Here is a 17,179-nt window from a genome sequence, read left to right as displayed (position 1 = left end):
TGTGTGTGTGTGTGTGTGTGTGTGTGTGTGTGTGAAAAGGTGTGTGTGTGAAAAGGTGTGTGCATTTTGTACTGAGCCACGTACGGACAAAGAACAAAAGGATCCTTTGAGAGCAGAATTTCAGAGGAAGCTGTCAAACGTGTCCATTCTTCTCTAATCCGGTGTTTTGGATAATCCTGCACTGTTACGGAATGCTGTTTAACACTTAGACACACACACTCTCAATGTGTTGCCATCCACTCACATGTAACTTCATACACTCTTTCACTTAAGTGACACAACCTACTCGTTAAATCGGCAGTATAAACTTTCCCTGTGATACAGGCAGTGATCGTCCCGTCTATTCTCTCTATAAAGCTTACTCACCGGTTGGCAGAAGTTGCAAACATATTCTACATAATTCTGCCAACACAGTGCCGTGCCAACACATATATAACAATATATAATTATAGGTTCAGTTAAAGAATAAATAAACTTGTATGTAGAGGTGCACTTAACACTTTAATCCCTGCAAAGAGGCTTGTTGCCAAAAAAAACAGTGTTGATGGTGATCAATTTGTTGTCAAAAGCATGATGGTAAATTACCAAAATGACCTTGAAAGACAGGGTAGCTGTTGCTGTATACTAAAGAGTCGTTCACCCCAACAGTTAGAAATGCAGCTCACGATTGTGACGCATTCAAAATTGAAGATTTCTGGAGAAAAAAAACAATGATTCACTACATAAGTATCAGCATCAGAATAAGATTCTGATACTTGTTATGTAAGCATTGTTTTTCCATAGTATTTCTCCATAGTCAAGTATGAGGATAAGATTGGCTTCCACCCTTGGCCAAGTTTTAAGAACTAAAACTGGAGTCTAGATGGAGATCTGTGCATGGAAAGAGGGAGTGACCCATGGTGTTTGTCATCCTCTGAATTGTTGCGATGCAAGCTGTAATTAGACATTTGGAGTAAATATAGGCATACATCTACATTAGTAGGAGGTTATCTGGCCTCAGTGCCGAATCAGTTTGGGGACCTAGGTCATTCTGGAGTCGTAATTTCAATATTATTTGACTAATCTCAGTACAAGATGGCTGCAGATGATTGCCAGTGTATCCGGGAAGTAGTGGCCTTGATGTATGTGGGTCCGAAAAGACCAGCTGATAACACAGACTCATGACGTACATGAGCAAAACCATGGAGCCAAGTTGTGACGTCCCACCATGATGCATTAATGTCTTGTATCATAGCTGTGAGCGCTGGTCATTAATCTCATTAGCAGTGGTATGAGGTTGGGCTGGCAGGCCGGAGCTGCGTCTGCTCCAATTCAAGGCTTTTCTCTGGCCCACAACAAAATAAGAACACTTTTCTTATTTTTCAGGTTTCAACATTCTTGTCTGGCAGCTATGGAAGCATGTTGTGGAACAGAGCTGAGAACCTCTTAAGCTACTAATGATCTGGAAAAGCCGCTCTGGTCGAGGTCTATAGTGTGGAAGATTCTTTAAACTTTCAGTGCTCTATACCATTAGAGCCCCTGTTAAATTCTGTGATAATACACTGCCTGTTGGCAAAGCCGCCATCAGTCAGACAGACTCACGTCATGTGGTTTTAATTGGTTAGAAATTATTTAAATTGACAATGTTTTCCTTTAAGCTTTGTCTGTGTTGGTGCAGGAATTGGAATGAATCCCTGCAGTAGTGGATTTGTGGTTTCATGTAAAAGCGGGTTTGTCTGTTTGTATGTGTGGGTGAAGCATAGAGTGTGTGTTTTGTGAGTGAGTGAGTGACCCAGGGGGTTAATGGCATTAGCAGGCCGTGATTGGGCCTGATGGCTTTCTGCGACCATAATAGCAGCTCTATTAAGTGTTTACCGGGAGCCATTCCACATGTCAGCTGTAGTGAAGAAGCCTGAGATGGAGGACTGAGGGGGTGTAACAATATGGAACGGGGTGGCAAGAGACACAGTGGAGGGGAAGGGTTGGATGGAGGGGGTCAGCTGGGCGCAGAGAAGGTAGGTCCAGATAATTCGTCACTTAAGCTGGTGTTTAGTGTGTTTTGTTCCTCTTCCCATCCACTTTGCTGAAGTGTCTTTGAGTAAGACATTTATTTACGTATTTATTTGCCAATACTGTCCTGTAATAGTATTTAGGACAAATGAATGTACGCTACAAAGGTTGATAAATTATTTTAATTATAACAATCTGTTACATTCACATGCATGTTAGGCATAAGAAATAAAGTGTTCGTGGCCTGAAACAGCCTTTTTGCAGCCTTTAGTATCACCGTGCTGAGAGTGAGCACTATGTGACCTATACATAACTATTCTGAGTCAGCAGACCGCCCTTGGTGTGTACCAGGGATTTTCCCGCAGCCTGGTAGCTTTGGTTGTGCTTTATCTGTCCTATCTGACAGGGGCATATGGAAAGGATTAAATATAATACACTTTCAGGAAAAAAAAGTGGCAGCCACCGCAGCTGAATGCTAAAGTTATGAAATCTCCTATTAAAGCGACCATTTTCACAAAAAAAATGCCAAAAGAATTTACTGATTTGTGAAGGATTGCTGCTTTTTTCTATTTAATATAATGTGTGTGTGTGTGTGTGTGTGTGTGTGTGTGTGTGTGTGTGTGTGTGTGTGTGTGTGTGTGTGTGTGTGTGTGTGTGTGTGTGTGTGTGTTACAAGTTTAGTTTTATTTGGAAAATTCGAGATGCTTCATCACGTGGGTGTAATAATCTGGCAAATTCAATGAAAAACGTCCTGCTCATCGGTTTGCAATAAGAACAGAATGGCACATTTCTAACAGTTTATAATGTATTGTCATACTTCCCAATCCTACTTCAATAATAAGAAATGTGTTAAATGTTGAAAAAAGCTTAACAAGTCTGGGTATTTTACCAACTTGTAACCAGATCTGAAAATGTCACAGACATTACATACATGCATGTTTTTCAACAGTCTCTGAACGAGAAATGGAGCATTTGAACTTTGGTCACCAGGTTCTCCCCTGTGTGTGTCAGAATATAATTCAGGTAAAGGAGTTGCGGTTGGTTGGAGGGGTCAGTGTCTGTCTCTGAGCTGGTGGAGTACGGAGTGTGATGGGGGTCATCCTGTGGCCATGTGAACAGGAAGGTACGGGTTCAGTGTGAAGGGCTGAGCCTCTGAGCTGTTTATCAGGTATCTAATGAAGCAGAGCAATGCTAAGAAAGGCAGGAGGGGCAACATACGAGAGAAGACAGAAGGGTGGGCTGATGTAAAAGAGTTTGAGAAACAAAATTAGTTCAATGTGGGAAAACCCGCAGTGAAGCCAGCACTCTCTCCTAAGCTGTCATCCCTGTACGGGGAGAGAAGAATGAACCACAGTCTCCCATGATTTCACTCTATTTCCACTACAACGAGCAGACAAATACACATCTTATTATTTATCACATTTCCCGGCTAAAAAAAAAAATCAGCAGAGGTCATATCACTCAGCTCCTGCTGTAAACATTTTCTCTGGCTGCGAGAGAAGCCGAGCTGTGTTCCCAACTCCCATCATCGCAGTCCAGCTTACTACAGGCCGCACATTCATCAGCGTGGTCCGCAGGAGAAGGGAAGGAGCCTGCTTCATTACAAGTTCAAATAATCAGCCAGTCAGGATGATTAAAACAGTTTTACAGTGTAGATGTCAGTGTTTGATATATCACCGTCTCTACTGATAATTAATCCTGCTCACATCGAGAAGGGAAAGGTTGGATTATTTTAAAATGGCAAAATGTGTATTAATTGTCAGGCGAGATCTGTGGTCGATATTGTTTGTTTTCTTAAATACTATTTTGTATGTCAGGCTGCAAGTAGCAAGTAAGGATTTTTTTGTTTCATCTAGAAAATTGCCCAAAAATTGTGTAAAAACAAACAAACAATCTCCTTCACAATTTCTATAAATTGCTTGTTTTGTTTGACCAACAATCCAAAACTCAGATATTCCTTTTACAATCATTTATAACCGAGAACGGCAGCGAATTGGAAATGTCTCATTACTTTGCCGTTTTACTTGTAAAAACAATTAATTGTGGTTGATTTGCTCGCCGCTTCTCCGTGTTTAATGTCCATCAATAACCTGCGTCAAGAAAAAGTATAGAAATAAGGTTGACGTATTGTAAATCTGTAAATGCATTAACCAGCTAATTGATGTTTATTTTTAGGATTAGTAACATAAGTTTTTACATGAAATCCGGCCTTGCTTTATCATTTATGGTAAAGAGAAAAAAAAGACTTTCCATATATGCTTAAAGGGGCGCTGTGCAGTTCTAGACCTCTTGTAGCACTATGAGGCTTCTTTTCTATGAGTGCGTCCCAGTTTTGATTATCTCATGCATGCAAGGATGCACTTGGTATTGTAAAATAATTTAAAACTCCTATTGACTTGACCCAAACCCAAAATGTGGAAAAAATTAGGAGCACAGATTCTGATGGAATTTGTCCTGTCAGTCATCCGCTGAGATGCAGGCGTTGGCTCATGTAGCAGTGTGAGAATCTGTTGTGTTCATCAGGGCCGGAGGGTCAGAGGTCAGGCTCAGGGGAGCCATCAGCGTTGAGCGGTCAGTTGACCCTGAACGAACCTCAGATAGGATGGCCTCGCCTCCCCGAGGAGGAACATTCCATCACCACTGGGGTGTGTGGTGTGTGTGTGTGAGTGTGTGTGTGTGTCAGAGCTAGGCATGTGCTTATATAAAGCCACAATCTGCACATACAGTACTTTAGCACATAAGAAAAATCAATATGTATTGTCCCTAAAAAGAAAAACATTCCTAATGATTTGGATGACCCACCCTAACTGCCATTGTCACAGGTCAAAATGTTATGCCTATATACAAGAAATTTAAAAATATTTTTTAGAAGATCTGTATTTATAACCTAACATATTCCTGCTCCCCAGAGGATGAACTGTTTCCCATTTTGGACACAAAAAAGCTTCCTTTTGCCACACCAACATGTCAAATATAATGTCTAATAAATATTCATGATCACCAGGACATCTAAGTGAAACAGATTCCCATTACATTTGCTGTTGATAGTCATGGCTCTCATAGCATTTATTGTTATATTTTTGAGGCACCCTGACATTTCCTCTAGCATCGCTTTATGGCAAAAATGTTTACTTATACAAATGAAATGTTTAAATCTAATAGGTTAGATCTAATAGATTGTTAGGACATATACTGAGAACCTTTGTTTTCTAAAATGAATAAAAGAATGTTTCCGTCATGTGCTTTTTTGTGAGGTGTAATGAACATTGAAGCGTCTGGGAACTCAGGTTTTTCATCTTTTCTTTGTGTGTTTCTGCAAAAGACACACCAATGAGTAGTACTGCAGAGGGAACACTAAATGTGCAGAGGGAGAGAGAGACGGTCTCTGCTCTGTCCAACGCTATCACATGAAACATCCTGATGTGGCTGAATGGAACACACACACACACACACACGCACACACACACACACCATTCAATACAAATCTAAGTAGAGCACATAAACTGTGCCGCTGTGATCCTCAGAGAGTGAAACAAACAAAGTGTATGTTACCTCTGTAGAGACAGAGGGGAAACCCACTCCTCACCTCTCCACCTCTCTGCTGTAGAGAACGGACAGTGTGTGTTGGACACATGTACAAAAGGCCAGAGCAGAACTGGTGGTTAACAGTGTGGCTAAAACGTCATTGTGCAAGTAGTTTTCTATTCAGCAGAAGAGGTAAAAGTTGTCACTTACCTTAACGAAGTGTAGGAGTTTTGATGTTAATCCAAATATGTTGCATTTATCTCTTCATCAAATCAGCTCACTAAATCTGTTTAGTATTTGACAATTCTCATTCAAATATTTTAAACTGAACCACGCACAAAAACATCATTTCTTTATGTAGACATTTTTTTTTGTCCGTCAACGAGTCGCCAATGTCAGTTACTGAGACTACAAGAAGCTGGAACTGGGGCACAACAAAATCATAGGATTGAGGCATCGACAGGAAATCTTATGTCTGCGTTGAGTTTTCAGTATGAAGTGTCATGATTTATGAATCATGGTCCCTAATTTAGTATATTGAAGGTGTAGCAGTGAAGAGTCGCAGAACATGTTGACATTTTTGACTGTAAGTGGCAACACAGATCGACTAAAAAAAATAAACTTAGCTTTTAACATACTTTGTTGTTTTTGTTAAAACAGTATGCCAAGAATCTGAAGCACAAATACATAAGAAATGAAATCAATAAATAGAATCAATAAAATCTCCTTGTCTGTCTGTCTGTTCCCTCCGAGTCTCTACTAATCAGCCTAGACGTGCCAGAGGTCAGTTGCTCTGACCTGCTGGCTCTGGTTCACTATAAATATTATGGAACCACGCACAGACGCCCTTGTTGGCTGTTTAATATAGTGCTGGGTCCATTAAGGGACTCAGACTATCAGCTTTCATTGGGATATATAGGCTAATGATAATACTGGCTGCACTGTGCAGTTAGAAATAAGAGTCAGAACTAGATGCTGCTGTACCTTTATAACTGGAACTTTATCATCTCCTTAACGTTTGCTACTAACTTGTGGTATAATTATCGGTTGGGCCATGTCAGTTGTGTTTGCGTGCATAGGTGCATGCGCATTCATGGCCACGTGAGTGCTCTTGTGTGTGCCAGCAGCCCAGTAGGCCTGTGGGAGCGCTCTGTCCTCCTTTCCCACGATAGTTGTCCCATGAGCCCTTGCAGTGACGTCAGGACAGAGGTACGGGCGAATGCCCCGCTCTGAGGTCGCAGGTTCACTTCCTGTCTGTCAGGACTAACTTGGGCAGGGTCCAGTGTGGAGCGCTGAACTGTCTTTATGATCTCTCAGGGTTTAACCTCTCTGTCCCTGTTTCACTGTTTCTTTTAGGCTATGTGGCTGATGCTGCAACAGGAGGAGCCAGAGGACTTGGTCATAGCGACGGGGGAGGTGCACAGTGTGAGGGAGTTTGTGGAGAAGGCCTTCAAACGTGTGGGGAAGACCATTGTGTGAGTACACATAGAGACACATATACTACACAATCAGATCATTTCCATACATGTTCTGGCGGTTTCACAGGTCTGGATCATGAATAAGCCCCCATGTCACTTTTCCATGACAGTCACAACAATTACAGGACGTACCTTCTGACATTTTTATAACACTTTTCCAGTCAGATTTGAATTCCATCACATTAACGTGAAAATCAAAGCATGAACTTTTACAAAAACTCAATGCCCAGTTTGTGTGTGCCCTGAAATAAATGAGGGTTTGAATCATCATTTATTATTCAAAAGTAAGTAAAATAGGTCTAACAATTCACAAAGTAATGTCAATGAGCCAATTTACTGTGAACATGTAGAGACAATGACATCACATGAGACAAGGCCATGCAAGTGTATCTATTTTTATACCTTGTAGTCAGGTACAAAATACAAAACTCACCTGAAAAGCACAGTACTCATCAGACTATCAGCTAATGCCCCGTTTTGACTTTCATCCAGCTAACCAAGCAAAATGTTTTAAATATACACAGCAAAAGGCCTCTAATATAGAAATTCCATCGCTATCTTTTTTAATCAAATGAAAAAGGCTGCAGAGTTCAAAATTGATACAATGATATCAATTTCAAAATAGGTTTGCAAATTCTTTCCTTCATGCATTCTGAATAGCCAACATTGCACATTGCAGCTCTCTCTGTAGTGGTTCATGTTTGAAAAGAGCCACGACAGAACATTCCTGGATAGATGAAGCCAGCCTGGTCACAGGTTCTGTGTCTAAAAGTTGTCTAAGTGTCTAAGTTATAATGTGGAAACGGCTGTCTCCCGTTCAATGCCACATCTCAGTCCCCTCCCCTGTTTCACCTCTTATTCACCTCCCTCTTGTGTCCTGGAAGACTCTGACATGTTGGTGAAGGGGTGTGTTGATTTCAGAAAAAAAGACAGGTGACATGTTTTGTCTGCACGAGTCGTTAAAGAAACAAACTGCACAAGAAGTAATCAGGGAGAAGAAGGAACAGACAGCTGAGCCTTCCAGCAGCTGTGGGAAAATGTTTCCTTTATGCTAAGATTTGTGTCTCTCCAGGTGGGAGGGAAAGGATGAGCAGGAGGTTGGCCGCTGCCAGGAGACAGGAGTGGTACATGTGAACGTGGACCCAAAATACTTCCGTCCCACTGAAGTGGTAAGTCACATTTCTCCCTGTCTGTCTTTGTGTGTAGCTGTGTTGTTCATCTTTGTTCAAATCATCTTCTGGCCTGAAGTTGGTTTTACTCTTCTCTCTCGATTAATATTTAAGCATTAATATCTTCTTTGTGGAACAGTATTTTTAAAGACACTCATAAGGATTGAAATTACCTATTTTATATATTATTTACTTGATTTATCGTTCATGGCTGCAGACTTTAAGTGAAGGAACTAAATGTGCACATTCATGAACACATTAGCTGACACTTTATCCATTCACTAGATTTATAAAAAAAACAAGTAAGTGGATCAAGATTGTTTTTTAAATATGCTCCTTTATTTTAACATAACATAAGAAGTATTTAGCTATAAATAGTTACCCTGGTGGTTTGTGATGCGTGCTACAGTGCTGTATGTAACCACAACCTCCATTTTCAAAACCATCCCGTCTCTCTCAGTTTGTCGTATTTTTGTTAATTCGCATATTGTCCATTAGTTAAAAATGCCATTAAAATGTTTATATTTTTAAAAGAATGTTCATGGGTGATGAGGAGTAATACAAATGAGCCTCTCTCACTTTGAGCTTTTTCTTTTTAAGCTAGCAAATTGACTGAACCCAGTCTCTGGCCACAGCTACAGTTGGGTTGACAGGGGTTGTCCTTATCATGTGTTTGTGTTTGTTGCTTTTGCCTTGAGTGAGCCCATAACTGACAGACCATCATGATCTCCAAACTTTGTACTTTCATCTGTACGTTTAACTTTAGAGATGTGTCGGAATCAAAAGAGATTTTTCTCTTGACTTAAGCCTAAGGTAACTTGTCACTTAATGCTAACTTAGAGGACCATAGTGGGGGTTTTGCATGTTTTAGCCAATTAACTACAAACTGTATACCATATGATTGCCAATTATTTGTTTCCCAGAAGCATTTGTTTCAGTTTATTTCTGTTATATAGCTTGCTGTGCAGTTAATCATGCAGACCATATCAACAAACAACACTCACTGCTGCAGAATAAAGTTGATCTACTGCGATAAAATCTAATTCACATAGTTCTGTGTAATTCATGACACAGCGCAGCAGATATTTCCTCTTCTATGTGACCGTAACATGAATATAACATGTTTTTTCTGCATGTATCTGATCGCCGGTCATTGTGTCTGGGACCATACACTTATCAGATGTAATGGGTCCAGTTGACAGCCTGTGGCTGCTTATTGTATGCTATTAAACAGCTGGAAACAAGCCAGTCCACCTCTTTAAGAGTAACGTAGGCTGCATCCTGCCAGTTGGTGCTGAATGGGTCCTCATATTCATGCAAACAACAATGAAAATGTAACTTTAATAGCGGGGCCGTTTTGGGGCGTGTTGGATTTACTCACTCAGCTGGTGAGGCAATTCTGCTGCGTTAGAAACTGCTTTGAAAGCACACAAGTATGTGTGTCTCTTTGTATCAGCTTGTCTATGGACAAGTGTGCATGTTACCTGTGTTCATAACAGCTGTGAGCATTCAAGCCAAAAAATGAGCCGTCATTTTGTTCTCTACATCTCTCTTTAACAATCTAATATTTGGGAGGTCTTTCTCTCATCGCTGTGGCCCAGGGGTATTGTGGCTGCTCCCCTTGGGACGGTATAGGGTTACCCAGGGGCGTTGTGGCCGAGATTAGCTGTCAGGTTCTCAGTTTAAAGCTTGGAGCGCCCCTCTGCTGAGCTTTGGCCTGGCGAGATTAAAGCTGAGATCCAGTTGAGTGATGCCGGAGGATTAGCAAGGAAGCCCTGCTGAAGGCCTGCTGAGGCGATGGAAGCAGCGCTCACACACCTTAGCCGATACTCTTTGTGCATGTTGACTCAACATTAAAGGTCTTAACCCTGAACACACATGGAAAACCACACCAGACACTGGTCAAATGAGCTAACGGTGACCTATCAGCTGAGGAACAGTACAGTGGATTTGACTAGAGCTTTTGTGATACATGTTCAATGTATCCTGTAGTGTTGCTGCCTACGTACCCTATGAGTCAACCCAGTCCATCAATAAAGCAAACACTAGTTGCAACATCTGCTTACAAACTTGTCAGCTAAAGGAATTTGTGAAGGCAAGATTGAAAGGTTTCAAGATCTGACCAGAACAACACAAAATAGTTTCTGTGTATGTACTTTGGTTACTTTGAGACATTCTAAATGTCCAATTTAAACAATATTTCATAGATTAATAGACCAAAAAAATAGAAATTCCTGTACATTGTCACACAATCCAATCCAATAGCTCTGCTCTGCTGGCATAAAGTATTTGTAAGATTTTGGTCAAACCAAACCGTGTATACCGCACACCATATAATGATATTGAAAATAAAATAAATTACTTCAGCACAATCACTGCAGCACTTATTAAACACACAATATTGCTGTCAAGGACCCTCATCATAGGGCTACAAAAACGATTATTTACATTATCAACTAATCTGCAGAGTATTTTTGATTGTCTATAAATTGTAAGAAAATAGTTTTCCAGGACTATGTTCTTTAAAAGTGTTGCTTTTGTCTGTCCAAACTTAAAGATAATCAGTTTAATATGATATAAAACAGAAAAGAGGGAAATCTCCACATTTAAGAGGGTGACGGCATGTTTTCTGCCATGTTTGCATAACAAAATTATGACAAACCCAAAATGTGGAGAAAATTAAAGTGATTTATAAATAGTTTGATTAGTTGACTAATCGTTGCAGCTCTCTTAATCAGGCATCACAAGTTCCGACTGCCCATGGTGACATCGTATTTTGACCAACCAGCAGTCCACAACCCAAATATATTCAATTTTCAGTTGTATAAAACGTAAAAAAGCAGAATATCCTAACATTTCAGAACCTAGAAATGTTTTTGGGATTAAAGGTTTCAATTTTGAAAGCAGTTCTTCTGTCTGTCAATCGCTTCCTCTGTTATTCGTGTCTGAGGTTGCATTTCACTTTCCAGTTAAAAAGTCGAATATCCAGCGGTTTCTAGCACTTGGAACATGTGTAGCTCAGAGGGAACTGATGGGAAAGACGGCAGGGATAACGAGAGGGAAACAGGTCACTTACAGAGGGGATTTTTCAGCTCTTTCTCGCTGTCTCTTTATTTCTATGGTAGGGGTTAAAGGGACTGAGGAGTGTTTAACCTCTGATCCCTTCAGACAGGAAGTGACTGACACCGGGCTCACAGCTCAGCATTGTGGGTCTCCTAAAGTGGAAATACCTGTCGTGTGTGTGTGTGTGTGTGTGTGTGTGAGAGAGAGATAACAACCCAGCTGACTCAAACTCTTTTGGTAGTGTTTGCTATTTAGGTGCAAGAAAATGTAGATCCATTTGGGGCCTGTATGTGTGGCTGTACCTAAGAGGAGGGAGTCTTCAGGCTGTGTGTGCTAATATATATGTAATTCATCATTATCCCTGGCAGTGTGTGTGTCTGACATGGGCTCATTTATCTCCCCAGCCCTTTGGGACAGGGGCGTTCAGCCAGGTGTGTGTGTGTGTGTGTGTGTGTGTGTGTTTGAAATATAATACCTTAAGGCTGCATGTTTCATATGTTTACTTCATATGAAACATGCTGGTTAAAAATAAGGAAACAAAGCTACCATCATTGTTTTTGCAAATAGTCAAAACGTAAAAGCAAAAGACGTGTGATGTGAAGCTGTCAGGGGTGTTTTGAATTACCCATCAGCTAGGTTTCAAACTGATCCAACTGTCATGGCTGCCGTTTGTCTCCATTGTATTTTTTGTGCAGAGCTGTCAATCACACTTTCAGCCTGTGGGATCCTGCCAACACTGAGGTTTGGCTCAGAGCAGCCTCTGCCTGAGCTCTTTGCAAAGGTGTGGCATGGCTTATTATGCTCTAATAGTTAGGATTACTTTTGGTTGCCAGGCAATAAACATTGCAGTGGTTATGGACATTTCTAGTGTGATCAGAGGGTTTCCTCTGTCTGGTTCTCACGGTTGTGTTTAGACTTTGTTAGGAGATTTACAAGGCTGGAAATGATCACTGACTGTGTGTAAACGTAGTAAATGGAGGTAACTACAGAGATGCTAAAATGTACAATAGGTGTGTGAATTAGTACAGTACGAATTAGGTGGAGTAAACTTGTGGGTGTGTGTGTGTGTGTTGGCATATTTTTAACATGGGAAGACTGTTACAGAATATGCCAGAAAGAAGTGCAAAGAAGTGCCTCAAAAGTAGGTATACTGACACATAAAGTTGGGATTTTATGAGTGTCAGATTTTAAAAAGGAGGATCAAATTTGTCGCGACGAAGACCAGGTTTTTACTCCATAGTGTGGATCAGACACCAAAAATACTGGATCCTATACTTCCTATTTTAAAGTCTGACACTGACAGAAACTTCTCAGATAAAGTAGAGTCAACTGCACCCTCAGCCCCCCCGAACCCTCTCCCAATAAATCTGGTACTCTTGGTAAGGTTACCATCTTTCCTGCCCTTAGCAATGGGCGGTGCATCTCACTCACCTTACAACTCCTTCACCACTCTGTCCTTGAAACACATACTTTCATTAGCTAGCACTCTAGCATTGTTTTGTGAGATCTTGACTTTTACATAGTGAAAGAAAGATCTCGCAAAACAAAGTCAAGATCTCACAAAAGTGATTGTTCAGTCATTTATTTATTTTTTCTCTCTGTGTCACCTTGGGGGCTCTGTACAAATCATACACTGAGGCCATGATAAGTCTCTTGAGCCAGCCCAAAAAACAGCTCGATATACTGCCCATCATATTTCTCTTTGTTTTAGCTCCAGTAGTTTCAAGCTGTATTTTGCTACTTTAAGTAGCTTAATCTCCTCCATGAGCTGTTTCCCATCTTCTGCTAACTGCAGCATTTAATATAATAATAATAAATACTCAACAAGGAACTCTTCTCATAAACACAATAAGGCATTTACCAGATGTTAGAATACAAAATCTTAAATGGCATTTAAGTTATAATGTTATGACTGTTTCTTTTTAAACGTCATTCCAGTTTCTCTTACATACCCGTCCATAACATAATGTATCCAATAATACTACTTTCATTTGGCCCAAGATTTATCAAAAATGGGTAAAACGCACCTTTATTTCATCGGACAGTTACCAAGTAACAACCTGTGTTGTGTAATTGCTAATAGCTGCAGACGTTTCTCTCTTTTTCTTTGTTTAAACATCAATAAATCTGAAATATTTATTGCAAATCCCAATTTGTCTCCCTTAGCACTGGAGGGTTCATGTGTGTTTTGGACAGTGACGATTGTGCACACCGTCCGTAAATGCATTGGTGTGTGTCTATGTGCATGTACGCACTTGTGTGCGTCCATGCTAATGCAGCCTGGTTGTCATACTTCCAAGTTCATGTGTCGCTGCGGGGGATAAACTGCCATGAGTTGAGTGACAGCGCTGGGTTTTCTGTCCAACCTCCCATTCAGTGGAGGAGGAGAAGTGGTGATAAATGGGAAGTTGTCTCTCAATCTGTCTTTGTCTCCATCTGTCCAATCAATGTTTCGCAGAACTCCTTCACTGTCATTTTCCCAGGACACCTTCTCACCCTTTTGGCCCTTTTTGCACTTCTGTCTGTGTCAGGGTCACAGTGATGTAATGAACATTGGTTGGCAACACAAGAATGCCCTTCCAGGCAAGATTATCCTCTTGTAAGATAAAGCAGACAGACAGTTGCCCTCTGTCTACCTAATATGAGTCAATCATTTCAGAATAAATCCAACAAAATTTTACCTTTTTGGCTGACCAGATTCTCTATAGGATTTTGTAGTGACCGATGCATGCTCGCAGCATGCCATGTCTTCAGTTTTAGCATAGTGCATTGCTCCTGTTTTCCACAGCCACACTGTCTTTATCAATACAGTCTAGAAGGCGTCTTTGTTCGTGACCGATTTGCGAAATTTCCATCCACGAGCTATAGCTTTCGGTCTCTTAGCAGCTGTAAGGCGGGCTAGGCACAGGCACATCTGCTCGAGTTCCAAGTTAAAGCCGTTTTATTTTATTTTCATTGCTAATCTTCCTTAATCAGATAATATTAATAATTAGAAAATGTATGTAAATCTTAGGAAATGCACATTATAAATTCTCGGGGCCCAAAGTGACATCAAATGAGAAGCTTGATAGATTACTTTCAGTTTGATCATTTGTCAAAATTGTCATTTCATTTTCTGCTCCAGTTAATCAGCTATCTCAGCAGAAGATCACTGCATGCTTATCACACTGACATCCCTGCAGTTCACAGTGGAAGGAGCATATTTTTCTCTGTGGTAATGTTTTGAGTGACAGAGAGGAATCATCATCAGAAGTTCCCATGTATCAACAACGGAAAAAATGCATGTTACGCTTTGTTAGAGTCCCGGACCAGCGTTCCCTGCAGTGCAGTCATGTACAAGTGACAGATTAACCTTTTGTTTTAAATATGTAAGTTAATATCCGTATACACATAAACAGGCACAGTTTGTCATTCCAGTTTAAGGGTTTTCTTTGTGTTCATTTAAATGGAGGAAAAACACTGATCAAAGAAATCCTGCTCTTATCCTTGCTCTGACCACAAGAAACATCCTGAAAATGCATCAGACCTTGTTTTCGCTGGTTAGCGGAGCCATTGTTTATTCAATGGCACGAAGAGTTTTCTGAATGCTCAATTTCACATTTGTTCACTCTGGATAAGAGCAATACCTCAAATAAACCAGATGAACAGAACATGAAAGATTTGTTACATCATAGCAGAAACTTGTATGAAAGTTTAGGTCGCAAAATGTAGGTTGCATTCACACCTGTGAAAGTTTAAACAAAGCAGTTACCAGGCCTGTTTTTTTATTCCTATTTTATTCAGACTGCAGCTAATAATCAAAAGCTCCCGCATCAAACCCTAAATATAGCCTTGTTGACAAACCACACCTCTGCATCTGTCAACTGTCTGTCCGTGTGCGTATGCCAGTCTTGATTCTAAACTTCCTTTTTGCGTCGGATTGCTGTCATTCAGGTACTCAGGTGTGCACAACGAATTCACCAGAAGCACACTCTGCTGCATATTCTCATACGTCGTCATTCCTGTTGTTGGACAAGGAGCTCAGACAATGGATTCACTGATCTAGGAGAATAAAGACAGCGGGTGTTTCAACCTTATATGACTGTTGGCAAGCAGAGTCAGTCCACCTGTTGAGAGCATTAGCATGACAAAGACATACCTGACTGATCTGGTTACTAAATAATGTCTTGCATTGTCAAGCTTTATTGACTTTAAAGGACAAGTCCACCCTTGGATACTCTGCCACAGTTAGATATCATCAGCGTGTGATGTTGAATGCATTCCATGTGTCTTTGTGATGATATGTTGTGACCTGCCTCCACTACTCCAGTTAGTGATCTCATGAGTCTCACAGAGCTTCCTTTGATTGCTCCCACAGACAGGGCCTGAACTGAGCAAAGGTTTGACACAGTGCAACTTGTTTGCAAGCAGTGGTTTGTTGAGAACTCCAATCAGAGACGTCACAGAGTGGCCACAAGGCCCTGACATGTACAAACCACATTACCATGCAAAAAGCTAGTCTAGTTCATGTTGACAATGCATGGAACAATGTCATACAGGAACTGTTAGAAATGCAATGCATTGATAAAATATTAAAACAAAAATAACAAACATTAACACATTATTTTTTTCTAGGTCTCAAATATGTACAGTTTGTAATATACAGCCACTATAACAGTATCAAACACACCTGTAATACTTTAAATAGCAAAATGAGTACCTTAAGTACCATTACATGGCTATGTCCTTTATTTTTAATATACATTATACAAGATAGACCTGCCTCAAAAAGGACAAATGATAACCTGTGACCATGACAACATTCATCCTCCTTTGTTTTACATTGGATTTATCTCTGTATGGTTGTTGAATAGTATTGTAAAATGATTAAAAGCTACAGAAAAAAAGCTATTTTCTTTCTGATTCTGACGGACAGAACTACACCTGAAATGCAGCACTTATATTTTGCAAGGCTAAATTGTAGCTGCCCTATAAATATCTTTCTCCAGGTATCTCCTGGACAAAGAAAAACATAATGCATTGTACTTGTATTTCATTTTGTCAAAGCGTGTTGTGAGAACATTTTTCCTTAAAGTCTTTTCAACCATGTTACAAACGTATGTTGTACAGTCAGGTATTGTTCAAACCCACAAAACCTTGTTTAAACGTCTAGTCAATGTCTTGAGGACTCGAGGGATATAAAACGTGTCGGAGGAAACTATGGGAAAATGTGTAGTGTGTACAAAATCACGTGACAGTTTGAAAGATTCTAAATGATGTGATGGTGCAGCCATGAAAACCTGGTGGTTCAAATAATTCATTTAGTGTAAGCATCATATAGTTTCAATGAAGTGTTACAACAAGCAGAGACATAATATATGTGTGATGTTGTCATACAATGTGGAAAAGGCCTCTATTTTCTAACGTCAAGGCTGCTCAAGAAAGAAATTTAGAGGGGAAAATTGGAGTTCAAGAGTTTAAAGCTATTATTTCACGTGTATGCTTGAATCCAAACTGAACAAACGGGCATTATTGTGAAACCCCCACACCCCAATTATCTCTGAATATTCACTATAGATGGAGTTTAATATATTAAAAACTAACCGTAGCTTCATCATTCAGTTTTAAAACAAGGTTACCCACTTTCTATGAAAAAAATGATCCCTTACATTGCAGCTGTAGGAGTTTACACAGCATGCATCTGAAACATGTAATGGTTGTATCACTATATTTCTCTTGCTATACACACAAAGGTGGAGAAGTTACAGGCTGCCAAAGATGAGACTTTCACCAACGTGACTACAAGATAATCAACAATGGACAACCAGGGACCTTAAGTGCTCATATGCTTTTTGGCTTTTCCCCTTTCATTTATTGTGTTATCTATCTTTTTGTGCACATTATACACTCACCGGCCACTTTATTAGGTACCCCATGCTAGTAACGGGTTGGACCCCCTTTTGCCTTCAGAACTGC

At 40.3% G+C, this 17,179-nt stretch overlaps 1 protein-coding gene across 1 annotated transcript in view; it reads left to right on the top strand.

Annotated features, from left to right (window-relative positions):
• gmds (GDP-mannose 4,6-dehydratase) overlaps window positions 1-17,179 on the top strand; it is a 163,998-nt gene that overhangs the window by 118,642 nt on the left and 28,177 nt on the right. Inside the window, exons 8-9 of the mRNA XM_034881445.1 lie at window positions 6,871-6,989; window positions 8,065-8,161. Coding sequence (XP_034737336.1) covers window positions 6,871-6,989; window positions 8,065-8,161 — 216 coding nt within the window. The remainder of the gene's footprint in view (window positions 1-6,870; window positions 6,990-8,064; window positions 8,162-17,179) is intronic.

Source organism: Etheostoma cragini, chromosome 9, assembly GCF_013103735.1.
Source record: "Etheostoma cragini isolate CJK2018 chromosome 9, CSU_Ecrag_1.0, whole genome shotgun sequence".
Lineage (NCBI taxonomy): Eukaryota > Metazoa > Chordata > Actinopteri > Perciformes > Percidae > Etheostoma > Etheostoma cragini.
This window is presented reverse-complemented; position numbering and strand designations above follow the sequence as displayed.